This window comes from Vombatus ursinus, unplaced genomic scaffold (assembly GCF_900497805.2).
Source record: "Vombatus ursinus unplaced genomic scaffold, bare-nosed wombat genome assembly UNPS02009062.1, whole genome shotgun sequence".
NCBI lineage: Eukaryota > Metazoa > Chordata > Mammalia > Diprotodontia > Vombatidae > Vombatus > Vombatus ursinus.
In genome coordinates, this window is record NW_020948840.1 from 18016855 (window position 1) to 18032702 (window position 15848).

Genomic DNA, 15848 nt, shown 5'->3' on the forward strand with positions numbered 1-15848 from the left:
CTAAAATGAGAAAAATATCAGGGGAGAAAAAGAAGATGGTAAGGCCTTGTGTTTAAAACAGAGCTGTAACTTTGACCCAAGGCATGAAATTTGAAGAGGATTTTGGTGATAGAATTGGTGCTCCTTCAACAGCAGAGAATAAACTAATCTTAGTATTGAGTAAACTAGAAGAATTTTATTCAAACTAGAGAGCTATCAGTCGACTTCCTCTCCCCAGTTGATCACAACCAGGTGAGCTCTGACCTAGGCACATCCTCCAGCAATGTCCTTGAAGAATTCTAGGATCTCTGCCTGTTCAACTAAATTTACATTTACAAGGTTGATTTAGGAATACGTTTCATGACGTTTATTAGAGGAATCAAAAGTTTCAGTTCTGATAATATCTGAATATGTCAATCATAGAGGACTCTAGAAATTCATGTGGCCTATTCAAGTCTCTTGGATAAAAGTTCCCATGGCACCACCTGAATTTTCAGGCAAAATGGGTCTAACATTGGCTTGCATAAGGTATAGCACCCGTATTTGAGATCTAACTCTGCACAAACTGGTTTTGCCACCATCTTCAAATTCAGATTTTTGTGACTCTTATTTCAAGCCACTCTGAGAAATTGAACTAAACTTTTCTTGGGTTTATGTAGGTAGACTCTGGACTAGGAGGTCCAAATTAGCTCAAACATGGCAGCCCATAACCAGACCTGATTTTCTACTTTGCTACCTTTTATCCATCTAACTTACACAGGCTATAAGACATTTAGCACAGTGTTTACAAAAAGTGAATTGCAAAGGCAATAAATAACAGACATGATCTACAAATCTACTGGGCAATGTTACAAAAAGCTTCCCTCCCAAAGAATTACTGTCTAATCATTAAGGCCTACTAATTGAAGTAACAATGAGAAGTCAACCAGTAATCCCCCTAATTTTATTCAGGTACCCACATGAAGCATCTGAGGCAGGAAACCTTATGGAGGATCACCATACAAGGGTCATCTTTAAATTCTGAAGACAAAACAAAGAACTGTGGGCGAGTCAGGTGGTCAACACTGGGTGGCAGAGGGCAAGTACAATAGCCTATTCCCTTTTCAATTGGGCCTGACTGTTTTACAGTAGTACATCCTGAAAGTGGATTTGGTAGCTCCTTACCTTGTTCTTTTTCATATGTTGTACCAGTTCTGTGGCCTGTGCCATCAGGTATCTAGGAAGTAAGAAGAGAGGGGGGAAAAAGGAAGAGAAGGAGGGAAAGAAAGATCATGGAGGTGTATAGATCTCTTTAATTCAATAAACATTATTCTAAGGTTGTAAAGGTATAAAGGATGGGAAGCTCTTAGTGGGGATACCTCTGTCCTACTGGGAAGGCCTTTGATGAGGGAACTGGAAACTTCCACCCTTACCAAGTTGAGAATAATAATCTCAGTGACTGAACCTACTTTGTTCATTCTCTTGATTTCCAAAGATTAGCATGCTGACCTCATTAGAGAAAATGGGCCCATTTATCATACAGAAGTCAGCACAGGAAAGTCATTTCAGGACTGGATTAATACCAGTCTCTATTTTAAAAGACGATTTGGTTAATCCAGCTTGAGTCCTGAGAGGATTCCCTCATCCCACAGTCCTCAGTGGGCAGCTTAGAGTTTCCAAGGCAACAGAGGGTAGGGTAGTAATGAAAGAAATGCCGAAGGAACTTACTCATTTCCAACTCTTGGCAAAGTCTCATCAACAGGTGGACATGACAGTGGCAACACAGATGGACTGAACCTCTTGATAAAATCTGAAAGAACTAATTATCAAGCTGCTTTTAGGTCAGAGATTTGGGAGGATGGAACTAACTTGTTATCACTTACAGAATCATTGATAATAGAATATCAGAGTTGAAAGGGGCTTGAGGCCAAGAGGAACAAGTCTTCAAATACATAAAGACAATTATAACGTCCTGTCCTCCTGACTAAACATCTCCAGTCTCTAAGACATGGCGTGGCTTTGAATTTCCTAATATGCTTAGGCAATATCTCCTGTAATGCAGCAGGCTGGAATTCCTGTCTTTCTTCTAAATTTCAAAAGTTCTATCCTTCACTCCCTGACTGTCTGGTAGGAATCCTCCCTGTATTAACTGGACAATTGGCCTATAAGTGGTGTGTGGATGAGGAAAAAAAAAATCAGTACTAGACACAGTGCCCATCTCTAAGCCTAGAACCTGTCTTTCCTCAGCTCTCATCCTCCCTCCAGAGAGTGATAGCAAGGAGTGTTTCAGGGAGAACATACACGTAGAGAACATGCCCAAGTGCTGATTGTGCCAGAGTATGGCTAAAAATAGTACTTTCAGAAATATCTTGCTCCCAGGAGAAATGAAGGCAAAGCTTCCAAAGACTTGTTTGAAAAGAAAGGTACCTCCAAAATTCCTAGCTCTTCTGTTATTTTCTTTTTCTTCTTGTCCCTGTCCAATTGCACCTTATGTATTTAGGGGATTTTAAAGGTCCCTTAAATTTCTCTCCCTATTAGTATACAGAAGGTTAAGCTCATCTAGAAAGCTGAGGCTCTGCTGGTGGCAGAGTAGGGAGAAAAGCCTTGGCCTGGAAATGAAGAAACCACTATATTTTAATCTTTCCTCCCTGCATTAACATTCTTGGGAAATTACTTAACCCCTTTTTGCCTCTTCATTAGAAATCATGAATCTGATTCTCTGACCTATAAATGAAAGATACCTTCTGTCCCATGGATGAGGAATGCAAAATGCAGGAGTCTCTGCTAGGGGATGGTGCACATACATAAATACACATGCATGTATGTGTACACACATGCACATACAAACACAAACATACCTCCATCTACATATGTATGTAAACATGTGCACACGAGTGTTTTATATATAGACAGCACATAACAATAACAATAGATTAGTCGTAGTGGAAAGGTGTGTGTGTGTGTGTGTGTTTCTCTCCTTTGTGATTATGCTACTGTATTCTTTGGAGCAAGAAGAATGAATCAGCCTGAGAATCATTTTCACTACACTTCAGGTTTACTCTATGAGAAGAAAAGAGATTATCTACAAATGCAAAAGTTCTTAAAAGAAAGATGTTTTATAAAGCAAAGGTATGGACATTATTTTCCTGACTTGTTCTTGACTATGACACACTGATGTTTTTCATATGGATTTGTACCATCATTTTTGTACAGTCTCTAAGTATATTACTTTGTGCTTCTCCCCACTTGACCTTCCTTCTGCTCATTTCCCAACTTCTCCGGCTGGAGTGGGGCTTTTGGAATTCTCATCTTAGCTTTCCAAACAGTAATCAGTTCTTCCAGTTGGTGGAATCAAGTTTTCTCCCACTAGACAGATTTTAAATTGACTCTCTCCTTTGAAGGAGCCAGACTTCCATCATCCCTAGTCAATATAACCTCTTCTAGTAAAAATATGGAATGTTAGAGCTAGAAGGACTAGATCTTATGGATCATCTGCTTGGATTCTCTTATTTTACAAATGAGGAAACTGAGGGCCTGAGAGGCTAAATGATTTCCTTAAGATCATGCAGGTAAGAAGTGACAAAGGCTGGACTCCCCCCAAATCTCCATTCCTTTCCTAAGGTAGCAGGGCAGTGCAGGACCTGGAGTGAGGAAAACCTGAGTTAAAATTCAGCCTGAGGCATCCTAGCTGGGAGACCCTGAGCAAGTCACTTACTGTTTGCCTCAGCTTCCTCATCTATAAAATGGGGATAATAATAGCACTTATGTACCAGGGATGTCGTGAAGAAAAACTAAGATAGTAATCATAAAGCCCTTAGTAAAGTGCCTGGCACATAGTAAGGGTGATATAAACGTTAATTATTGTTATTTCCCCCCTTAAACTACATAAGTCAAACTCTTGCCTACAGTGCAAATCTCAACAGTTGATTCCTGTATAAGGCTAGGTGCTTAGGAAGCAAGGAGAAAAGATGTAAAATTGGGAAAATAACATGGGGGTCCTTGGCTGGTAAGAGGATCAGGGGAAATATCTGTAGTCCAATAGAGCTCATAGAGTGTCCCCAAGTCAGATGGACAAAGCTCAGGAAGTAGCTATTTTATGCTAAGGCAAAGTTGAAAACCCCAACTTTTATCCCATCATTGGATTTCTCACTATGGCTCCCTCCCAGGCTAGAGCTGAGGTCACTATCCCTAAGAATTCAGGAAAACTTAACCTCACTCTGCCTTCCCTATGGAAAAAGGTGGAAATGTTTGTGGCTAAACTGACTAATAGAAAGGTAAGTGAATGTCTTCACCCTGAAGTGTTCGTTCCTTCAGCCAGGCATTCCACTGTAAGCCCTTGAAAAGCAAGCAGGTAGAGCAGAGAGTCAGGACCCAACTTCGAACCTAGGTTCTGCCACTTACTACTTACTACCTGCACCAGAATTCTCATCAATGAAGTGAGGAGGGGAACAAGGATTCAGCTAGAGGGATGGGGAACCTATGGCCTTGAGGCCACAAGTGGCCCCCAAGGTCCTCAAGTGCAGCCGTTTGACTGAAATTCAAACTTTGCATTCAGTGAAAGGGCCACGCTTGAGGAACTAAAGGGCCACAGGTGGTCTTGATGCCACAGGTTCCTGATCCCTGTAAATGACTCCCAGGCTCTAACTCTGTAATCCAAGCTAGACTGGCAATCAGAGCACCTGAGATCAAATCCTGACTCTGCCATTAGCTGCCTGTGTGACCTTGACCAAGTCACATCCCCTCTTTGGGTCTCATTTTATTCATTTTTAAAATGAAGGTATTTGACTAGATCACCTCTAAGCTCCTTTGCATCTTTAAAACCAGAAGGCTACAACCTCTAATTGTGGAATGAAAGGGTTTATTCCCAAGTGGCTACAGAAGGGGATGGGTGGGATAGGGCACATCCCTGGATCTAGTGAGTAAATCTGGCCAGTCACGTATCCCATGAAGTGCCAAAGCGATTAGGCCCATTTGCGGAGGCAAAACTCAAGGGTTTAGATTGCAAGGAACCAGATTCCTGAGCATAAAACTTCACTGATAGCCTATGTTTGGCACTCTGGTCTCATGGCACCTTTCTGTTTAAAGGAAGCAGCTGCATACAATGAAAAGACTTCTGGACCTGAAGTGAGAGGACCTGGGTTCAAATCCTGAGTCTTCTATTTACTTCCTGTGTGATCTGGGGCATTGGCTTCAGCTTTCTTTCCTGTAAAATAAGGTTGGGCTAGAGAGATGAAGCATAAGGTCCTTTCAAGCTGTAGAGTTATGATTCTGTAAGGCATTTCATCTGCAGCCTCAGTATCCTGTAAAATGATGATATCCCAGCTGCCTGGGATAGATGTCAGTTAAATTCTCTTCCAGCTCGAAAGCTAGGGTCCTCTGATGCCAAGTCTGACTCCCTGGCATACCTGGCTGTGCCCTTCTAGGGTCTAAACCTCAGAATGACGACTGAACGGCCCAACCTGAATCCCTCACTTTTCAGCTAAAGGAGAAAACAGGCACTTTCAGATACGCAAACCTCTTTTGTATGCACAAGGTATCACAAGACAAACTAAAGAAATATTCTTCAGAAATCATGCAAATCAGGGCTGCTGCCTTTGCAGCTGGTGGACAAAAATACCTCCCAGTGCAGCTTCAGTCTCTCCGTACCCCTTCTGCCTCCCAGTGCAGCTTCAGTCTCTCCGTACCCCTTCTGCCCAAGGGCCTACGGAAAAGTATGAAGTCTGGAAAATTTGTTGGTCTCTTCCCAGCCTAATTCTAGGAGAGATCTTCCCCTTTGTGGGTGGCCAGCTGGCCTTGCCTCAACATCTCTAACTAACTTCAACCCCTTCTGGCACTGATGAGGAGAATATCTGTAAAGCCTCCAGCACAGCACCTGGCACAGGCTAGGTACTCATTAAATGTGTTAATTAATTGGCAGTTAACCAAGTGAACTGTAAAGTTTTGAGGATAAAGGCATTTCTTCAAATGTTTTTTTTTTTCATCTATAGATCCCATAGTACCATATTTAATTTGAATAGAGCAATGATCAGAGTTGGCTACTTTGAGGGGCAGATAGGTGGCGCAGTGGATAGAGCACCAGCCCTGGACTCAGGAGGACCTGAGTTCAAATCCAGCCTCAGACACAAAACACTTGCTAGCTGTGTGACTCTGGGCAAGTCTCTTAAGCCCAAATACCTCACCCCCCCCCCCCCAAAAAAAAAGAGAGAGAAAAGATATGTGATTGGTGCACTGGGGAACTGTGTTTAAATCCCAGCTCTAGCCCTTACTACTGATGTGACCCAGCCAAGTTATCTCAACTCTCTGGGTCTCAGTAAAATGAGAGGGGATGACCAAATTATTGCTAAGGCCCCTTTCCAGCTCAAAATCCCGAGATTGTGTTCATGAGAAACAATGTAGCACAGTGAATAGAGGACTGGATTTGGAGTCAGTGAAGAGATTTGGACCCTTCCCATCTATCTCGGGTAGAGGCAGCTGGTGGTGCAGGGAATAGAGGGCTGTGCCTGGAGTCAGAATGACCCGAGTTCAAATCCAGCCTCAAATAGTTCCTAACTCTGTGAGACTGGACAAGTCACCTACTCTGTTTGCCTCAGTTTCTTCATCTGTAAATGGTGATAACATCATCTACCTCCTGGTATTGTTGTGAGAATAAAATGAGATGATATGTGTAAAGTACTTTGTAAATCTTAAAACTATACATAAATGCTGGCTGTTTTTGTTATTTGTGTGATCATGGGTCAGACACTACTTCTCAGGCTCAATTCTTTCACCTGTCAAATGTGGATAATATGATGTTCCTGCCACCTCCCTCAGGGCAGCGAGGTGGCACAGCAGATAGAGTGCCACGCCTGGAATCAGAAATACTCTTCTTCCTGATTTCAAATCTGGCCTCAGAACATTTACTAGCTGTATGACCCTGGGCAAGTCATTTAACTCTGCTTACCTTGGTTCTCCCATCTGTAAAACAAGCAGGGGAAGGAAATGGCAAACTACTCCAGTATCTTTGCCAAGAAAATCTTGAAACAACTCAACAGCACTGAATTTCTCACAAGTGTAATTCTGGGAAGAAAGTCTTAAAGCCCTGCATATGAGAATTGTTATTTAGTCCTTTCATCTGTCTGGGTCTCAGATTCTTTGTTAAGTGAGGAGGTTGAGCTAGATGATCTTTAAGGGCCACATCAGCTCTGACATTCTATTGTGCCTGACACATAGGAACCACATAGGAGGTTTGTCGATTGACTGATTGATTGGGAAGGAAAAGTTGGTAGAACTACATGGGATGAGAGACCTTACCTGTCACCACTTCTGTGCATGTCTCTGTTTGGTTTCTCTCAATCCTGCAAAAAGAAGTAAAGATGGAATTATCTTATATTTATCACGTGCAGTGCAATATAGTAAGGCTGTTGCTTGCATTTTAGACTTTAAAGTATTTCTGATTTCAACACAGCTCAGAAAAATAGGTTCTAGGTGTATCCTTGAACAAAAAAGACCAGCCAGCATATGCCTTTGAGTGAGAGAATTACAGCCCTACTCTTCAAGTGAGGTTTTAAGAAAGCATTTGCTTGGTTTTTAATGACTTGGATAAAATCAGATAGCATCTTTGTAAAATCTGTAGATGGTGTGAGAGATAACACACAGGATGTTGACAGCTTGGGAAACTGAGTTAAAGACAGAAGAAATTTAATAGGGATAAATGTAAAGTATTATATCTGGGTTAAATAAATTGACTTCAGAAGTACAAGATGGAGGAGACACGTTTAGAGAGCAGTTTGAAAAGGATCTGGGGTTTTCACTGGACTACAACCTCAGTAGTCAACAGTCTGCTAGAACAACCTTGCAAATATAATATTGGGTTGCATTAAGAGAGGCGTGGAGATAGTTCTCCTGATCTCTGCCCTAATCAGACCATACACTGTACTTGCATCTGAAGGGCTGCTATACGGAAGGATGAGACTTCTTGTGGTCAGAGGCAGGAGGAACAGATGAAAATTGCAAAGAGGAAAATTCAGACTCTTATCAGGAAAAATTTTCTACAATTAGAGCTGTCCTCAAAAGGATATGCCTGACTCCAGGGTTAGTGGATTCTCCCTCTCTGGAGGTCTTACCACTGACCAGACAAGTAAATTGTGTGGGGATTCTCGTTCAGGCATGGGTTGTACCTGGCAGCCTTTGAGATCACTTCTAAGTCTGGAATTCAGCGACTGAGTTTGTTTTCTAGATCTAGCCCCTTTCTCCCCCATCTGTGTCTTCTCTGACCCCAGCCCTGCCTGGTGATAAGCCCCCAACATAGCATGAGGCCTTTGCCATCATGGGTGTCAATAGCAATTGTCACCAGTTGTCACAAATATGCCAACAACAATTCTTGTTTACCATTTTTGCTGTTTCAGGTCGATGCTTGCATCTGGGGTCTGGAAAAGACACAGGAGATGAATCATCCAAAGGATTGCAGCGATGATGCAGAGGCCACTTCTGAGCCTCAATGCCCCTCTGAACTCAACTAGTTTCCTGAAGCAAGGGGAAGAACCCTTGAGATCCAGGAAAGGATCAATGGGACCCTGTGCTTGGGAGGAAGGGAAGAAATTGCCAGCTCCCTCCCCTTACCAGACACCTGTGTGAAGCAGTCTGGAGAATAATACATTGGAAATCAGGAGACCAGGAGTTCAATCCTGGCTTTGCCACTGCTAAGGGCTCATTGAATACTGTATGTCTTAGACTCTGCTCATAATTCAGGTGTGTTAGAGAGAGGGGATTTTCATTCAGGTACAGATGGAACTAGACAGTGTCTGAGGTCACTTCATACTGTGACTTCTTTGTATCCTCATACAGTGCCTAACACATAGTAGGTGCTTAATAAATGCTTATTGACTGATTCATACTAGAATCATGGTGAGGAAATCATAATTTTTTTTTAAAAAGTGCCATTACTCTATTTTCCCCTTTTAAAAATAAAAAAGTTGTTCCTTTTTTCCACAGCTTGATTTCTTTCTAGAGATTGGCCCAAAGTCATTCAGGCCTCAGGTCTGACCAGAGCTGGTGAGGACCCCTGATGAGCATGAACTTTCCTCCCTGAGCCCTCCTCTCAGGGCCTGACAGAGGCAGAAACCAAATAACAGGCTTTGGCTTCAGGGGGAAAGCCCAAGGCTAAGGTAACTTTCAGTTCACCATTAAGGATTCCAGTTCTGGTTGGAGAGTCACTGGGGAGCTAGGTATTCTGTTCAGTGGAGATGACAGCCCCCAGGCTCAGTCAGGGAGGAAGGGGGCCTGATTGACAAGAACTGTCAGCTCAGCCAGTTCAAGAACAGCAGGGGAGAGGGAACTGCTTTATGTGGGGGTGGGGGGAAGGGGGAGTGTAGGTGGAGGGGTGAAAGAACTTACTATACTGGCTTAGGTAGAATGAACTGGGTTTTGGAAGACTATCCTTCCCTGCCTGATGTCACTCTGGCATGGAGTGAAAATACACAAGCAGAGCATAGTGCAATTCCTTAGCTATGAAATGTAACTAGTATAATTCACAAATGGCTTCAGAAAAGCAAATCTTTCACACAAAGCCCTTTTCCCCCTCAATTATTTCAATCTCTACTTTTGCATCTTTCCCAATAGCAATTCCCACCTTACCCATCCCCTGCAACCCCAGACAGCCTAAAAACACCTGTGTAAATATATATAAATATATATTATGAATAGACATATATTTTTTAAAATTCCACTGTTCCACACATACACATACACACTTTCAGTCTTATCTCTTTGCCTTCCACATGTGTATGCATGTATATACATCTATCTATAAACTTCAAGTGTTCTCTTTCCCTCGCTCTATCCCTGTGAGTGTGTGTGTGTATATGTATTTATAAACTTCCAGTGTATATACCTATAACTATAAACTTTCAGTGTTCTTTCTCACTCCCTATACACATATATATGTATGTATGTGTGTATAATTCTCTCTTTGCTCTTTCCCTTGCCTGCCAAATGTGTATGTATGTACAGATATATATATTTATAAACTTCCGGTATTCTCTCTCTCCATCCCTCACTCCCTCCAATGTGTGTATTTATATACATACATATTTATAAACTTCCAATGCTAATTCATTTATTCTCTCTCTCTCTCTCATACACACACACGTAGACACATATTCATTTCTTAGCATAAAATAGGGGGCAGTAAGCTGTCAGCTTTCATTCTAGTCAACGGGAAGTTTCTGAAATTGTCTGTTAGACATCCCTTCCCTATAGTCTGGGAAATGCTAAAAAGAATACTGGGTTTGGAGGACCCGGGTTCAAAAATTCCTGCCCTACCATTTACTACTTGTTTGACTTTGGAAACCTGGTACGGGTGAGCCTTGCTGTGATCATGCTGGATATCTGCTAAGATGAAGTCATTTTCCATCTCTGGGTCTGTTTCCTTATATGTAAAATGAGAGGGTTTGACTAGATGACTTCTAAGGTCCTTTCTAGTTCTAAATCTATGATCCTGTAAATCTAGACTCTGTCATTGACTATCTGTGTGACCTTGAGAAGGTTGCTTCCTTTCTCTTTTCTTTCCTATTTAAAAAAAATTCTATGATTAATATGCACAGATGCTGATGCATTTTCTTTTACATCTGGCCCCCAAACAGACTTGCTAAGTACAAAATGGGTGAGGCCTGGTTAGGAGACAGAAGCTGGGTATGGTGGTGTGTGCCTATAATCTCTGCTATTGGGATATGGAGTCGGAAGTTACTGAGCCCAGGAGCTCTGAGGTTCTGCAGCACCAGGGCCAATTGAGTGTCCATCTGCATTAAATCTAGCCCCAATACCATGAGGCTGCCCTAAGGAAGGGCAAAACAGTCAGGACTAGAGGGGTCAAAGCTTCTGGGCTGCTCAATAGTGGGACTGAGCTACAAGATGGGGAGATTCGGGAAAAAAAAAAGATCTAGGAGTTCAAGTGGAGCGTCATTATGAGTCAGTGAAACACAACAGCCCCAAACTGTAATGCCTTTTTAAAATACATCAGGAAGCATAATTTCCAGAACAGTGGATGTGATTGTTGGCCTGTCCTCTGCCCCAGTCAATCCACATGATTACCATTTTATTCAGTTCTGGACTCCTTATTTTAAGAAAAAATATTGACAAACTAGAGAATATTCAGAGGGGAAACAACCAGGAGAGTGAAGAGATGACTTGAATTCATTAAAGGAACTAGGTAGGTTTCCTTTTATTTAGATGGCAGAAAGGGCCAGACCCCCCCCACCCCAGGCTTTTCTAGAACTTCTTAAACACACATATTATTCTCCTTTCTTAGGATCATAGATTTAAAACTGGAAGGGACTTTACAGGACACATCCTCAACTTATAGATGAGGAGAATGAGACCCAGAGAAATTAAGCAAACTGCACAAGGTCACACAAATACTAAGTGCCTGGATTGGGATCTGAACCAAAGTATTGCCAACTTTAATGCCATTATATTCAATGCTTGATCTTGTTTTCAGGTTTGTAGCCCTGATTATCGCCCATGCTAAATCTCAAATCCTTCCCCAAGCTGCTTTAAGTACTTACAATTTCTAGGTTCCCAATGGCCCCGACGACTTTGATGTCAGAAATTCTCAGAGTATGAACTGTGAAGGCAAGAATCCTATTTAGGAAGAGTAGACTCACATTCCCAGGCAGAATCCACATGGAAAATGCCAATCTCACAAGAACTGTTGCTTAGGACTAGAAGAAGGAAGGCAGCATAAAGAGTGTAGAGATTGGAACCATTGGGATTTAGATTCAAATACGACCCATTACACTCGCTAGCTGTGTGGGCAAGTCACAACCTCTCTGGGCCTCATTTGCCTGAACTGTAAAATGAGGGGATTCTGAGGTTCCTTTTACCTCTAGATTTCAAAAACATTCAAAGCCAGAGCAAGAAATAAATGTGAAGGGGACAATGGAACCAGGAAACGGAAAAAAATCATCCCTCACCAAAGATGCACTAGTCTTTCATTCTTCAAACTAGTAGACCACCAAAGATCTCTCAGGGCCTCTCTCTCCTCTCTACCTGGCTCTTCACTCTATCACTCACTGTTCTTGCCCCTTCCCAACTCATTCTTTTGCTTCCGTCTTCCCTTCTTTCCCTACTCTTATCCTTCTGATTCCCTCCTTCCAACTACTCCCCAACAAATATCTCCCTCCAGAATGTAAGTCAGTAATAATAAGGAAACATAATTTAAATGGCAACCATTTGATGACATTACATACATTTACAACCAGAAGGAGAATTCCCCCCCAGGTCCCAGTCATCTAGTGTGACTTTCTCATTTTGCAAATGGGGAAACTGTAGTGAAGTGAGATAATTTGCCCAAAGTCATACACCATGAGGGGCAAAACTGGGATTCAAACTGAAGTCCCAGGATTCCAAGTTAAATGATCTTTCCACCACACCATGATGCCTTCGATGCCTTCTTCCTGACTAGGCCCTAACAAGATAATAGCTTTTAACTTGAACACTGCCTAAGAGTAGACAGTATACTAAAAATGGTATGATCCCATGTAAACTGTAAGCAAATAAAACACATCTCTAACTTGTGTATGACTAAGTCACTATCATTGTCAAAAACTGAATCTTAATGAAGACCATTGGCATAATCACTGACATTGATAAAAAGGGAAAACTTGGGCCAAGAAACAACTTAGGCCCCAAGGAGTTTACTTTACTAGATCAAAGTCATCATGTAACTATACAATAATAACATGGAAATTCTCAATTAAAGATGAATTGATTTGTTCTTTAAACAAGTTTGTGAAGCAGCTCTCATCCTGACAATATAAAGTGACAAAGGGAAAAGCCCCAGGTGAAAAACTATTGCCATCATACAGTATGTGTTTGTAATCCCTCCAATAAAATATAAGCTTCTTGAAGGCATGCAGTGGTTCATTTTTTCCAAGCAAGGAATAGGCACTTAACAGATGTGAGTTGAATTAAATTGAATCAAGATATCTGGAAAACAGATAATTCAAGATGGAAAACTCCTAAAGCAATGGGACTCTTGAAAGGGATGGAGTAGACAAGCCACTAAACTACCTGTCTATTTTAAATCCTGGTAGAAGAGAGGCAAAGGCCACTCAAGAGAACTATGTGATCTGGGGAATCCCCATTTTCATAATAAGATCTTTTAATTTCTAATATGGCAAGTATCAATAGATATAGTCTGCATAAATAAAAAAACTCAATAGGACTCAAGACCAATAAGTTTAAGAACTGAGATACACTAGTATAGTACAGTGAATCTCAGTAATTTTCAACTCATAGGAAAGAAAACTTGCTAAGATTCCTTATCCAGGCCAAAAACTAAAGGTTCCATGCTGGTTTAGTTCTTTCAATGATGGTCTTGGATAGCTTTGTTGATGGCTGCTGTTCGTCCTTCATTCTCTAATACAATCAATGACATCAAAGTTGGGGTAAAATAGTGGGTGATGGGTGATAACAAGATGACCCAGGATGCAGTGGGTGACTTTAGCATCTTCAATGTCTGACTAAGCTCTAAGTGCTTCACAGCATGGTTCTTCAGCTGCCTTCAGACCATTGAAACAAATTGTTCTCATCTGCCCATTTCTCTGGGGTAGTCATCTCATCAATAGACTGGAGGCCTATTGGTTACCCTCAACCCACATTTAGAATTGACTAAATGCCTTGTATGGAGATAATAAAAAGTAGGGATGAGTGGGCTAGTCAGTTAGCAGCATCCAAGTAACTAAGAGGCTATGTTTGGTATCGGCAAAATCGATGAAACATCAATGATAAATGAATAGCCCACCCAGCTATAGCCTTCAAGCACCAACCTGACTCTGATGGAGCATTAGATACTATCTCCTCTGGTCTGCAGGGAAATGAGAAATTCTTCAGAACCTGCAATGAGAAAGGAATATCAAATACTGGTGGCATTGTATGGAAACCACATACAAAAGAATCCAAAGAAATTACCACATTCTTCTCTACAGAAGCTGTAGCTGCCTACTGTGTAACCTCACTCACATACTGGGGGAGAATATATGCCCACAGACCTGCCAGTGGTACTCAGGGCATCACCCTAGGAGAGAAGAGTATGTGGGGCAGGAGGAAGAGGATGATCAAACCTAGATTTAATTTTCTGGCCTTTGAAGCTAGAGGGGGAGTTATGTGAGCAAGTTCCTTGTACAATTGGATAAAGCAAGGGGACTGAAGAGTCAATGTAGCATTAGCCTAAGAGTAGAAGTTTTCTCCCTTGAATAAGGTTGGCCAAGTATCATTGGTTGAAGAGACAGGAACAGCATGAGTACTCACAATGACAAATTCTTTTTGAGGTAGCCTAGTGGATAGAGGGATGGACTTAGAATCAAGAAACCTAAGTTTCAAGAACCTAAGTTCAAATCCTGCCTCAGACTCTTACTAGCTGTGTGGTTCTGGGAAAGTCATTCAACTTTTCCCCACTTTAACTCATCTATAAAATGGGGATGAAAGAAGCACCTACCTCACAAAGCTATTATGAGTGTCAAGTGAGACCCTTACTTGGGGGTCAAGTGTGTATGTATAGTATTTTTCAAATCTCTTATAATACCAAGTATTAATTTTGTATGTTTTTGATTTAATAATCTCTGATCATTTTGTCAGTCCCCCATTGTTAACCCCCAAATATAAGCTCTCCCAGGGGAGGGGCTATTTTACTTTGTTTTTGAATCCCCAGCACCTATAATTTAAGAGTCTAGCATATTGTAGGTTTCTAATAAATACTTATTCAGTAGATGAATGTTATGTTCCCCAATAAAATATAAGGCCCCTGAGAGCAGGTATTTTCTTTTTTTCCTATCTATCCCTAGTACCTAGCACAATACCTGATGCTTTGGAGGCACTTAATAAATGCTTGTTGTTTTTGTTGTTTCAAGTAAATTCTGATATTGTTTCAATCATAGTAGACCCCTTGTAAGTGGAGGAACTATTTTGAGGAGAAAAAAATTAGGCATTTTTCCATCAACACTAAAAGGGTACAGGGGGATAGTCCATTATTAGGGAAAATAGTCAAATAACAAATTCTTGTATGAATGTTTGATTGCATAAAGAGCTAGAAGTGCCAGTGCAGGTGTTTGCCTTGGAGGTGTTCTGGATATGATGTCACCTTATTTGTCTCAAGGTTCAAAGAGATACCAGAACCATTCACTCATCCCTTTTGGATACTCCTGGGAGTTGCCCTTTCAAAGAGAGGATATCAAGAAAGATAAGTGCCAAGTGAAAAAAGATTGTACGGTCATCACCAGGTCAGTGGCCTGAATGCTCCCACAGGAAACACATTATTGAAACCTAATAATCTTTATTGATCCAGAGAGAATTGTTGATTCAAGTAAGACCTGGTTCTCTACACTCTGCAAGACCCTCACCTCTAGCCATGTTTCTTCTTCCCAGGTGTCATTTCCTAGAGTAGCTTGGGTAGTGGTCACTGGAAGAAAAAATAACAGATCAACATTTTTTAGTAGAAATTAGCAGGATCTCCAATCATGCAGCCTCTGCTCCCTCCGCTTGACCTCTCTGATGTCCTTGACCCATTATCACATTCATTCTCACCTCTGTGCATTCCCTAACGTCATTGACTAATTGACTTTGCTTTGAATGCTCACCCTGCTCCTCACTGCCTGTGAAAACTCTATCCACCTTTCAAGACCCCTTTCAAATCTTATATCTTCTAGGAAGTCTTTTTTGACTGCTTCAGTCTCATTGATTTCCCTCCTCTCTGAATTTCTAGTTTGGTCTAGTAACAATAACAGAGTAAGTGAAATAGTCAGGAGTTGGGTTCCAATCTTGGCTCTGCTCCATCAGCCTCTGCAACCTTTATCACTAATCTCTGTGAGTATAGTTCTCCTTTCTACATAGGGACTTTCCCTATCATGGTTTCAATA

The 15848-nt window shown here is 41.5% G+C and overlaps 1 protein-coding gene across 1 annotated transcript in view; it reads right to left on the bottom strand.

The window, feature by feature from the left end:
- The window catches only part of PLB1 (phospholipase B1), a 177337-nt gene extending 161811 nt beyond the window's left edge, over positions 1 to 15526 (bottom strand). Inside the window, exons 1-8 of the mRNA XM_027850366.1 lie at positions 15517 to 15526; positions 15333 to 15391; positions 13764 to 13830; positions 11499 to 11557; positions 8326 to 8363; positions 7249 to 7292; positions 1687 to 1777; positions 1144 to 1195 (exon numbers count right to left, since the gene is read on the bottom strand). Coding sequence (XP_027706167.1) covers positions 1144 to 1195; positions 1687 to 1777; positions 7249 to 7292; positions 8326 to 8363; positions 11499 to 11557; positions 13764 to 13830; positions 15333 to 15391; positions 15517 to 15526 — 420 coding nt within the window. The remainder of the gene's footprint in view (positions 1 to 1143; positions 1196 to 1686; positions 1778 to 7248; positions 7293 to 8325; positions 8364 to 11498; positions 11558 to 13763; positions 13831 to 15332; positions 15392 to 15516) is intronic.
- Positions 15527 to 15848: the final 322 nt, after the last annotated feature.